General features: G+C 36.3%; 1 protein-coding gene across 1 annotated transcript; it reads left to right on the forward strand.

Annotated features, from left to right (window-relative positions):
* The first annotated feature begins 12355 nt into the window (after window positions 1-12355).
* On the forward strand, window positions 12356-13318 carry LOC101095073 (olfactory receptor 2T29-like). Its single transcript, XM_003980547.3, has one exon. The coding sequence runs from the start codon at window positions 12356-12358 to the stop codon at window positions 13316-13318; it is 963 nt and encodes a 320-aa protein (XP_003980596.3).
* Window positions 13319-13605: the final 287 nt, after the last annotated feature.

Below are 13605 nucleotides of genomic sequence, written 5' to 3' on the forward strand. Positions count from 1 at the left end.
TCTCTAGAATAGACCACATAATAGGACACAAATCAGCCCTCAACAAGTACAAAAAGCCTGAGACAAAACATGCATATTTTAGGAGCACAACGCTATGAACTCAATATCAACCACAAGAAAAAAAAAAATAGACAGGTAACAAATACTTGGAGACTACAGAACATTCTACTATAGAATGAGTGGGCTAAACAATAAATTTAAGAGGAAATTAAAAACCTCATGGAAGCCAATAAAAATGATAACACCACAACCCCAAACCTCAGGGATGCAGCAAAGGTGGTGAAAGGAGGGAAGTATATAGCAATCCAGGCCTTCCTAAAGAAGGAAGAAAGATCTTAGATGCACAACCTAACCTTACGCCTTTAAGAGCTGGAAAAAGTACAGCAAATGAGACCCAAAACCAGCAGAAGAGAGGAAGTAATAAAAATTAGAGCAGAAATTAATGCTATCAAAAAAAAAAAAAAAAAAAACAACAGTAGAACAGATCTATGAAACCAGAAGGTGATTCTTTGAAAGAATTAACAAAATTGACAAACCACTAGCCAGTTTGATCAAAAAGAAAAAGGAAAGGACCCAAATAAATAAAATCAAGAATGAAAGAGGAAGTGATCACAACCAACACAGCAGAAATAAAAACAATACCAAGAGAGTATTATGAGCAATTATATGCCAATAAAATGGGAAATCTGGAAGAAATGGACAAATTCCTAGAAAAATACACACTACTAGGGGCCCCTGGGTGGCGCAGTCAGTTAAGTGTCCGACTTCAGCCAGGTCACGATCTCGCGGTCCGTGAGTTCGAGCCCTGCGTCGGGCTCTGAGCTGATGGCTCAGAGCCTGGAGCCTGCTTCCGATTCTGTGTCTCCCTCTCTCTCTGCCCCTCCCCCATTCATGCTCTGTCTCTCTCTGTCCCAAAAATAAATAAACGTTGAAAAAAAAAACTGAAACAGGAAGAAATAGAAAATTTGAACAGACCCATAACCAGTAAGGAAATTGAATTAGTAATCAAAAATCTGCCAAAAAACAAGAGTCCAAGACCAGATGAATTTATAGGGGAATTCTACTAAACATTTAAGGGAGAGTTAACACCTATTTTCTTGAATCTGTTCTACAAAATAGAAAAGGAAGGAAAACTTCCAAACTCCATGAAGCCAGCATTACCTTGATCTCCAAACCAGAAAGAGACCCCCTCAAAAGGAGAACTATAGACCAATTTCCGTGATGAACATGGATGCAGAAATCCTCAACAAGATATTAGCCAACAGGATACAACAATACATTAAAAAATTATTCACCACAACCAAGTGGGATTTATACCTGGGATGCAGGGCTGGTTCCATATCCACAAAACAGTTAACGTGTTTCATCACATCAATACAAAAAAGGACAAGAACCATATGATCCTCTCAATAGATGCAGAGAAAGCATTTGACAAAATACAGCATCCTTTCTTGATAAAAACCCTCAAGGGGCGCCTGGGTGGCTCAGTAGGTTAAGCGTCCGACTTCAGCTCAGGTCACAATCTCGCGGTCTGTGAGTTCGAGCCCCGCGTCAGGCTCTGTGCTGACAGCTCAGAGCCTGGAGCCTGTTTCAGATTCTGTGTCTCCCTCTCTCTGACCCTCCCCCGTTCATGCTCTGTCTCTCTCTGTCTCAAAAATAAACAAACGTTAAAAAAAAATTAAAAAAAAATAAGATAAAAACCCTCAAGAAAGTAGGGATAGAAGGAGCATACCTCGAGATCATAAAGCCATATATGAACGACCCAATGCTAATATCATCCTCAATGGGGAAAAACTGAGAGCTTTCCCCCTAAGGTGAGGAACAAGACAGGGATGTCCACTCTCGCCACTGTTATTCAACAGTGTGTTGGAAGTCGTAGCCTCTGCAATCAGACAACACAAAGAAATAAATGGAATCCAAATCAGCCAGGAGGTGGTCAAACTTTCACTCTTCGCACATGACATGATACTCTACATGGAAAACCCAAAAGATTCCACCAAAAACCTTCTAGAATTGATTCATGAATTCAGCAAAGTTGCAGGATATAAAATCAATGCACAGAAATCGGTTGCATTCCTATACACCAAAAATAAAATGACAGAAAGAGAAATCAAGGAATCGATCTCATTTACAGTTGCACAAAAAACCATAAAATACCTAGGAATAAATCTAACCAAAGAGGTGAAAAATCTATACGCTGAAAACTATAGAAAGCTTATGAAAGAAACTGAAGACAGAAACAAATGGAAAAAGATCCCATGCTCCTTGGTAGGAAGAACAAATATTGTTAAAATGTCGACACTACCAAAGCAATCTACATATTCAATGCAATCCTTATCAAAATAACACCAGCATTCTTCACACAGAGCTAGAAAAAATAATCCTAAAATTTGTATGGAACCAGAAAAGACCCCGAATAGCCAAAGAAATCTTGAAAAAGAAAACCAAAGCAGGAGGCATCACAATCCCAGACATCAAGCTGTACTACAAAGCTGTAATCATCAAGACAGTATGGTACCAGCAGAAGAACAGACACTCAGATCAATGGAATAGAATAGAGAACCCAGAAATGCACCCACAAACGTATGACCAACTAATCTTTGACAAAGCAGGAAAGAATATCCAATGAAATAAAGACAGTCTCTTCAGCTAGTGGTGCTGGGACAACAGGACAGTGACATGCAGATGAATGAACCTGGACCACTTTCTTATGCCAAACACAAAAATGAACTCAAAATGGATGAAAGACTAAATGTAAGACAGGAAGCCATCAAAATCATTGAGGAGAAGGCAAGCAAAAACCTCTTTGATCTTGTCCGCAACAACATCTCACTCAACATGTCTCTGGAGGCAAGGGAAACAAAAGCAAAATGAACTATTGAGATCTCATCAAAATAAAAAGCCTCTGCACAGTGAAGAATATCATCAGCAAAACTAAAAGGCAAATGATAGAGGGGGAGAAGATATTTGCAAATGACATATCAGATAAAGGTTAGGAACCAAAATCTATAAAGAACATATCAAACTCAACACCCAAAAAACAACTAATCCAGTGAAGAAATGGGCAAAAGACATGAATAGACACTTCTCCAAAGAAGACATCCAGGTGGCCTATCAACGCATGAAAAAATGCTCGATATCACTCATCATCAGGGGAATACAAATCAAGACCACAATGAGATACCACCTTACTCCTGTGAGAATGGCTAACATTAACAACTCAGGCAACAACAGATGTTGGCTTGGATGCGAAGAAAGAGGATCTGTTTTGCATTGCTGGTGGGAATGCAAAATGCTGCAGCCACTCTGGAAAACAGTATGGAGGTTCGTCAAAAAATTAGGAATAAAACTACCCCATGACCCAGCAATTGAACTACTAGGTATTTACTCAAATAACTCAAAAGTTCTAATCCAATGGGTACATGCACCCTGATGCTTATAACAGCATTACCTATAATACTCAAATTATGGAAATAGTTCAAGTGTCCATCAACTGCATAGTTAAACCAGAAGCAGTGTACATATTCAGTGGAATACTACTCAGGAATAAAATGAATGAAATCTTGCCATTTGCCATGAAATGTATGAAGCCAGAAGGATTTATGGTAAGTGAGATAGATCAAAGAAAGACAAATACCACATAATTTCACTAATGTGGAATTAAAGAAACAAAAGAAATGAGCAAGGGGAAAACAGAGAGACAAACCATAACACAGAACCTTAACTATAGAGATGAAACTGTTACCAGAGGTGATGTGTGTGGGGGATGGGTTAAATAGGTAATGGGGACTAAATATACACTTATGATGAGCACTGGGTGTTGTTTGGAAGTTTTAAATCACTATATTTTATACCAGAACCTAATTTTATACTTTATATTAACTAACTGGAATTTAAATTGTAAATTAAAAAAAATAATAGGAGAATTTAACATTTTACTTATATCAATGAATAGATCAAACAGAAAATTCACAAGAAAACAGTGGCTTTGAATGACATTTTGGAACAGATTAAACTAACAGATACATTCAGAATTTTTCATTTTCAAATAGCAGATTACACATTATTTTCAAGTGCACATAAAACATTCTCCAAAATAAAACATTTATTAAGCCACAGAACAAGATTAACAATCACAAGAATACTGAGGTCATACCATGCATCTCTTCTGACAACATCATTATGAAATTGGAAATTGGAAGAGCACAAAAAAATCTGAACAAGAAAAATCTGAAAGAACACAAAACTATGAAGGTTAAATAATATGTTACTAAACAATGAAATCAAAGATGAAATAAAAAAATACTTGAAGATAATGAAAATAAAAACACAACAGTCCAAAATATTTGGTATGTAACAAAACATTTCTAAGTAAGAAGTGATAGGCAAAAAAAGATTTCAAAAAGCAAAAAAATAAATAAATAAATAAATAAATAAATAAATAAATAAACTACCTAATGTTATGAAAAAAAGAACCTAGAAAAAGAAAAGCAAACAAAATCCAAAACCAGTAAAAGGAAGCAAATAATAAAGATTACAGCTGAAATGAACACATCAGAAAATGAAAACAAAAACAAAGAAAAAAAAACAATAGAACATATCAATTAAATGCAAAGCTCATTCTATGAATGACCTGCAGAACTGATAAACTCTTAGCCAAACTCATTAGAAACAAGAGAGACAAGACTCAAAAACAGATCAGAAATGAAAGAAGAGAAATGACAATGAATAGCACACAAATGCAAAGAATTATAAAAGGGTAGTTAGAAAAATTATATGCCAACAAAGTGGAAAATCCAGCAGAAATAGACAAATTCCTAGAAACACACAACCTTCCAAAATAAATAAGGAAGAAATAGAAAATTTGAACACCCTCATTTCCAGCAATGAATTGAATCAGTAAAGAAAATATTACCAAAAAACAGAAGATCAGGACCAGATGACATCAAAGGTGAATTCTACCAAACGTTTAAGAAGAATTAATATCCATTCATCAGTTGATGGACATTTAGGCTCTTTCCATAATTTGGCTATTGTTAAAAGTGCTGCTATAAACATTGGGGTACAAGTGCCTCTATGCGTCAGCACTCCTATATCCCTTGGGTAAATTCCTACCAGTGCTATTGCTGGGTCATAGGGTAGGTCTATTTTCAATTTTTTTTGAATATGAAATTTATTGTCAAATTGGTTTCCATACAACACCCAGTGCTCATCCCAAAAGGTGCCCTCCTCAATACCCATCACCCCCCTACCCCCTTCCCACCCCCCATCTACCCTCAGTTTGTTCTCAGTTTTTAAGAGTCTCTTATGCTTTAGCTCTCCCCCTCTCTAACCTCTTTTTTTTCCTTCCCCTCTCCCATGGTCTTCTGTTAAGTTTCTCAGGATCCACATAAGAGTGAAAACATACGGTATCTGTCTTTCTCTGTATGACTTATTTCACTTAGCATAACACTTTCCAGTTCCATCCACATTGCTACAAAGGCCATATTTCATTCTTTCTCATTGCCACACTGAGATATCACCTCACGCCAGTCAGAGTGGCTAAAATGAACAAATCAGGAGAGTAGATGCAGGAGAGGATGTGGAGAAATGGGAACCCTCCTGCACTGTTGGTGGGAATGCAAACTGCTGCAGCCGCTCTGGAACAGTGTGGACATTCCTCAAAAAATGAAAAATAGATCTACCCTATGAACCAGTAATAGCACTGTTAGGAATTTACCCAAGGGATACAGGAGTGCTGATGCATAGGGGCACTTGTACCCCAATGTTTATAGCAGCACTCTCAACAATAGCCAAATTATGGAAAGAGCCAAAATGTCCATCAACTGATGAATGGATAAAGAAATTGTGGTTTATATACACAACGGAATACTATGTGGCAATGAGAAAGAATGAAATATTTTTAATTTTTTGAGGAACCTCCACACTGTTTTCCAGAGTGGCTGCACCAGTTTGCATTCCCACCAACAGTGCAAGAGGGTTCCTGTTTCTCCACATCCTCTCCAGCGTTTATAATCTCTTAATTTGTTCATTTTAGCCACTCTGACTGGCGTGAGGTAATATCTCAGTGTGGATAAATAAATTATGGTTTATATACACAATGGAATACTACTTGGCAATGAGAAAGAATGAAAGATGGCCTTCTGTAGCAACGTGGATGGAACTGGAGAGTGTTATGTTAAGTGAAATAAGTCATACAGAGAAAGACAGATACCATATGTTTTTACTCTTATGTGGATCCTGAGAAACTTAACAAAAGACCATGGGGGAGGGGAAGAAAAAAAAAGTTAGAGAGGGAGGGAGGCAAACCATAAGAGACTCTTAAAAACTGAGAATAAACTGAGGGTTGATGGGGGGTGGGAGGGAGGGGAAAGTGGGTGATGGGTATTGAGGAGGGCACCTGTTGGGATGAGCACTGGGTATTGTATGGAAACCAATTTAACAATAAATTTCATATTAAAAAATAAGAAGAGTTAATCCTATTCTTCTCAAACTCTTCAAAAAAATAGAGTAAAGAGAGTTTCAAAATTCATTCTATGAGGCCAGCATTACCCAGATACCAACCAAAATGAAAGATTACAAAAATAAAGAGACATGGTGTTGAGTATCCTTTAAGAATACAGATGCAAAAATTCTCTAGAAACAGTCGTTCAATATTTGCAAATCAATCAATGTGACATGAATCAACAAAAGAAAGATTTTTTTTTAATTACCATTTCCATTGATGCAGAAAAAGTTTTCACCAAGTATAACCTCCACTCATATTTTTTTAAAAGTAATTTAGTGGGAACATACCTCAACAAAATAAAAGTCATATATCAAAATTGATAGCTAATTTAATACTTAATGACAAAGAACTGAGAGCTTTTCCCCTGAGATCTGGAACAAGGCAAAGTCACTCTCATCACTTTTATTCAGCAAAGTAGTGGAAATCCCAGCCACAGCAATCTGAAAACAAAAAGAAATAAAAGGCATCCAAATTGGTAAGGAAGAAGGGAAATTTTCACTATTTGTAGATGACATGATACCATATACAGACAACTCTAAAGACTCCACCAAAAACCTACTAGATTTGCTAAATAAACTCAGTAAGGTCACAGTATACAAAATCAGTATGCAGAAATCTGTTGCATTTCTACAAACTATTAATCAGGTAACAGAAAGAAATTAGGAAGACAATCTCATTTACAATGGCACCAAAAATAACAAAATACCTAAGAATAAACTTAACCAAAGAGGTTGACATATCATTTAGTCCATGAGCTTCAGAGGCTGCATCATTGAAAGAGAACTATATCAATATCTCACACAATACTCTTGAAATGAAGTGAGGGTAGATATATACAATATAAGAAAAATATTTTATAATGTGAAAAAGGCTACTTATAAACTGTCCTCTATTTCACAGATAAGAGTTTATAGCTGATGGTGAAGTTTTAGATTATATTAGTTAAGATTTCCAGTTTATTAATAACAAAAGATTTTAAAAAGACATGAGGAGAGACACAGAACAGTGCAACATAGATACCTATTACCTTTTGTGGTTGTTTTTCGGTCTCTTAATTGCATTCTTCTTCAAAGCTCCAGAAGGAATTTCTGCAATAGCAAAGTTCATCAACTCCCATGTGGGCATAATAAAACCAGGATAGACTCGCTTTCCTGTTTATCTTTATGCAGTTAACCATGGCCACACTCCATTACTCATATGGATAAGGGTTGCAGCATCATTTGATGCTGAGTTCAATCATATAAAAAGAACTGCAAAAGCAAAAAGGTAATTATTGTTTTTGACTTGTTCTCCTTCTGATGCATACTATTAATTCTTGAACATATTTTCTCAACTTTTCCCCATCATCTATTTTTATGTAGAAAAGCAAATGCATTTTTTAAATTCAAGTATAATTAATGTACAGTGTTATATTAGTTTCCATTGTACAATATATTGATTCAACAATTTATACATTTCTCAGTGCTCATCAGGATAAGTGTACTCTTAATTGCTCTTTTTTGATTGAATATTTAATATAACAATAATTTACTGCAACATGTTAAGAAATAGGCTTTTATTTCCATTATGTAGGGACAAAAGACTACACATTCCTTCTATAATATTGGATGATGATTTTGTTTTCTTGAAGCTGAAATTTTACAGAATAACTAAGACTGACTCTTCTTTGAGTGGGAATTATTTCTGGGAGTTAAAAACTGAAACAAATGTCTCAATAATATTTATTTTCTTAGATGAAACTAACAGTGAGGGGTTATTCCGAATTGTAGACTGTGGAAGGAAGATAGTATTTTAGAGAGCTAAGACAGCATTATAGGCTCTGAGCCCCAATATCTGAGTTGAGACACAAATCTTCCCTGAGATAAATTATGTTGTGCTAGGCAGATGCCCTAGGAATCTGAATTATTTAATTTGTAAAAGGAGAAAATAAGGTGAGGATGTACCTCAGTGACTCTTGGGGAAGATAAAACATCGTAAAGCAAGAGAACAATTTCTGGGATGCTGTCACCTCAAATAAAGATTTGATGCTATTCTGTTACCACTATTAATAATTCTCCCAAATTAAATAGTGCACTGTTCTGTTTATATTAAACTAAAGAAATTGGATTCAGAAACGTAGGAATAAACATGGAGGCCAATTACTTTACATGGTACAGATGGCATTCTATTGTCTGTCTGGTGTGCCAGGTGGACTCTTCAGAGTGACTTGATCACAGTCACTATCATTTACCAAATTGCAATAAAGATTTATTTCACTTTGACCACAAATATTGACTCAGAAATCAGGTATATTTTGGGTCACCTGAGTGGTTCAGTAAGTTAAGTTTCCAACTTCGGCTCAGGTCATGATTTCACTGTTTGTGAGTTTGAGCCCCACGTTGGGCTCTGTGCTGACCTCTCAAAGCCTGAAGCCTGCTTCAGATTTTGTGTCTCCTTCTCCCTCTGCCTGTCCCCCTCTCATGCTCTGTTTGTCTGTCTCTCTCTCAAAAATAAATAAATATTTTAAGATATTAAAAAAAAAGAAAGCAGGTATATTTTGCTCCTATTGGGCTGTTTTTAATTTTACAGTTTCATCTGCCATTAGGTGTGGTTTTGGCAGATTAGTCTTTGGAATCATAAGAGTATAGAATGCTTCGAAAGTTGGAGATTATTCCTGAAATATTCCTGTACCATAACCACTTCTCAACTTTTTCTGGAGAGAAGAAACAATATTCCTTTTTTTGTTGTTGGTGGTGAGTACTTTGAAAATTTAACATTTAACATATCAGAAATTGAAAAGCTGCAAATGTTTATATTCATAAGAGAATATGGAAAATAATTTGTTAGTGATTCTATTAAGAAAGGAAAGATAGGGGCACCTGGGTGGCGCAGTCAGTTGGGCGTCCGACTTCAGCCAGGTCACGATCTCGTGGTCTGTGAGTTCGAGCCCCGCGTCGGGCTCTGGGCTGATGGCTCAGAGCCTGGAGCCTGTTTCCGATTCTGTGTCTCCCTCTCTCTCTGCCCCTCCCCCGTTCATGCTCTGTCTCTCTCTGTCCCAAAAAAAATAAATAAAAACGTTGAAAAAAAATTTAAAAAAGAAAGGAAAGATATATTTTACTACTATTGTACTTTCTTATTTTGAGCTATTTTAAAATTCTACTTTAAATCACACACACACTCACACTAACACACACACACACACACACATACACACACACAATAGTTTTGCCTGAATAGATGGACTGTGACCTACTTCAGTGTAACCAATTTAAATTTTCTTTTTTTTGTCTTTAGCATTTAACAAAGATGTAGGGTTTGAGTAGCCAGATATAAGAGGGGAAAGGAATTAGAGTTAGAAACAACTCAGTGTTGTTAAGTTTTTCTCCATGCATCTCAGCTTCTATGAAAAAATATGTTGCTATAGACAATAAGGTAGATAATGCTTATGGAAACAACTAAAGCCTAGTCTTGTAAATGGAAATGATCTTCTACATGCCAGAGCTTTCCTCCTTAAATTTAAAATAAATAGTAGGAACTTTAAATAAATGAAGCTGGATGAGTATATACTAGGCAAAATTAAGGTAGGACTCCCCATAAAGATCTGTTGAACCAAAGTTAAAATAAGAAATACATATATGTAGTCTGGGACTATAGAAATTACCAAACCCCAATTCTTATGTGTATGAATAGATACTAAAATTAAGCAAACCAAAGAAATTCATCTTATATTATTAAACAAAAAAATGATAACAACCATCTCTTACAGAGAATCTACACAATAATTATTGAAGATCTTAACTCTTTAACAATATATGGACTCATTAATCTGTAACTAGTAATGTCTAAGCACTTTTACTATTTTAATCTGGAATATACTTAAGATTTAACCTTATTATCCTCTTTTATGTAAAGTGGACTAAAGAATGGTAGTTAGAAGATAATCTGGACCTACAGTTATAGTCCAGAGTCAAAGTGTTAGCTCCTAAATTGATGTCCCTATCATATCTTAGGGGTTGGCCATTGGTGAGGACTGTTCCTGTGGATGCATGGCTTACTCCACAGAACATCAGAGATCACATTCTGCCTGATTGTTCAGGCAAAGGGTATTCAAACTTTTGTTATGAGTATTCTCCAAATTACGTTTCAGTTATTTTCTAAATCTTGCTTATATGGAATGTATCTCTCAGAGTTTTTAAGATCCAGTTGGATACTTAAACCAGAGAAGTTGATTCCATTTTAACTTCTATAACAAAAAAAAAGTCTAGAAATAAGGGGTTTTATTCTTTAGGACAGTGATTCACTTTTTGTATTTTTGTAGGGAAGTGATTCTGCAAGTTCCCATGCTCATTGATAAACAACACTATGATCAGGAAATTTCAAAATACTGAGCTTAAGGAGGAAAAAAAACCACAAAAATGAAAGAAAAACACAATGTCATGGACTATATTTCTTATGTTTTGCCTTTATTCCTGTGACTTATTTATTCCATAACTAGAGGCCAGTATCTCCCATTCTTCTTCACCCATTTTGTCATTGGTACACCAGTTTCTTCTCTGGCAACCATCAGTTACTCCTCTGTATTTATAGGTCTGACTCTGCTTTTTTAAAGTTTTTTTATGTTTATTCATTTTTGAAAGACAAAGAGAGACGGAGCACAAGCAGGGGTGGGGTGGAGAGAGAGGGGTCACAGGATCTGAAGCAAGCTCCAGGCTCTGAGCTGTCAGCACAGAGCCCAAAGTGGGGCTCGAACTCATGAACCACGAGATCATGACCTGAGCAGAAGTCAGATGCTCAACCCACTGAGCTACCCAGGCGCCCCCACCCCTTTTTTGTTGTTTATTAATTTGTATTTTTCCATTCTACATATGGGATTGAAATCATGTGGTATTTGTCTTTCACAGCGAGATTTATTTCACTTAACATAGTACCATCTAGGCCCATCATGTTGTCAAAAAGGGCACAAACTTAAGGATTTTATAACTGCATAATATTCCATTGTGTGTGTGTGTTCTGTGCATATACACATACACACAATCACTCCTAAATTATGCACCCATATATTGACAGACACTCAAGTGCCCATGTCAAGATATGTAAATACATATCTTGGCTGTTGTAAATAATGCTGCCATAAGCATAAGGGTGTATATATAAATTTATAACGCAATATTACTCATGAAAAATAATAAAATCTTGCCATTTGCAGCGACATGTTTGGAGCTATAGAGTATTATGTTAAGCAAAAGATGTCAGTCAGAGAAAGACAAATACCATATGATTTCACCCATATGTGGATTTAAGAATGATAACAAATGAGCAAAGGGAAAACAAGAGAGAGAGGCAAACCAAGAAACAGGCTCTTACTACTGAGAACAAACTGATGGTTACCAGAGGGGAGGTTGGTGGGAGATGGGTTAAATAAGTGATGGGGATTAAGGAATGCACTTGTTATATGGAAGTATTTAATCACTATATTGTGCACCTGGGACTAATATTACACTATATGTTAACTAAGTGGAATTGAAAGAAAAACATGAAAAAATAAATGTCATAAAGATTTGAAAAAAATAATAAACCTAGAGGTGAATATATCTTTTTGATTTGTGTTTTTGTTATCTTTGGGGAACAAATATTTTTGATTCACATATGTGAATTCTTAGAATTCAATTAAATTTGTTCGATTACAGGTAATTTTTAATCCTAATATACACTAGCCCTTGGAAAGTCCCCTTATTACTATAGTGGATTGCCACCTGTAAACATAAACACACACACACACAAGCTCACTAAAAATTTATTTCAGGTGATCATATCCCATTAGTGATCTATTAACTACATAGTTTTCCTTGGTGATCTGGGTGATATCCAATGGAGAACAACACTTGGGTGAACAACCATACTGGACGATCAGATTTTGACCTAGTGGGACTCTTCAGTCAATCCAAGCACCCAGCTCTCCTTTGTGTGGTAATTTTAGTGGATTTCCTGATGGCTTTGTCTGGAAACATCATCCTGATCCTTCTGATATACTTTGATGCTCACCTTCATAATCCCATGTACTTTTTTATCACCCAGTTGTCTCTCATGGATGTGATGTACATTTCTGTCACTGTGCCCAAGATGCTCATGGACCAGGTCATGGGTGTGAATAAGATCTCAGCCCCCGAATGTGGGATGCAGATGTTTCTCTATTTGACACTAGGAGGTTCAGAATTTTTCCTTCTAGCAGCTATGGCCTATGACCGCTATGTGGCTATCTGCCATCCACTCCGTTATCCTATCCTCATGAACAATAGGGTGTGTCTCCTCCTGGTGTCTTCTTCCTGGTTTCTGGGATCTGTGGATGGATTTATGATAACCCCCATCACCATGACCTTACCCGTCTGCAGATCTCGGGAGATCTATCATTTCTTCTGTGAAGTTCCTGCTGTAATGAAACTTTCCTGCTCAGACACTTCCCTCTATGAGACATTCATGTACCTCTGTTGTGTCATCTCACTCCTCTTCCCTGTGACAGTCATTTCAAGCTCCTATTCTTTCATCCTCTTCACCATCCACAGGATGAAGTCAGCAGAGGGGCGGAAGAAGGCCTTTGCCACTTGTTCTTCCCACATGACCGTGGTCGTCCTCTTCTATGGGGCTGCTGTCTATACCTACATGCTCCCCAACACCTACCACACCCCTGAGAAGGACATGATTGTATCTGTCTTTTACACCATACTCACTCCTGTTCTAAACCCTTTAATTTATAGTCTTAGGAATAAGGATGTTACAAGGGCTCTAAAAAAAATGTTGAATGTTAAGTCTGTCTCTCAGGAAAGTATAAAATAGGAAATATTTGTACTAATGTTTTTTTTTTTTTTCTTCACTGTACAGATTAAAAGTAGGATCCAATGCCAATGTTTTTCCTTAGATTCTCATACCATGATGTGTCATTACCTGTTCATCCTTTCTGGAGGCAACATTTCCCTATAATGGAATGCTTCATTTTTACACTTCTGCAGTCAAATATTTGTACAATTGTATTGTATTCATGCTACATTTTTCTGTAGTTCATAGCTGCACTGTGATTCTGTGGGAAAATATGCATATTCTTTGGAAATATATAATTAAATATT

This window comes from Felis catus, chromosome A1 (genome assembly GCF_018350175.1).
Source record: "Felis catus isolate Fca126 chromosome A1, F.catus_Fca126_mat1.0, whole genome shotgun sequence".
NCBI classification, from domain to species: Eukaryota; Metazoa; Chordata; class Mammalia; order Carnivora; family Felidae; genus Felis; species Felis catus.

Excerpts from the sequence above, each read along its gene's own strand:
- LOC101095073 (XM_003980547.3), top strand. The coding sequence starts at position 12,356 with ATGGAGAACAACACTTGGGTGAACAACCATACTGGACGATCAGATTTT.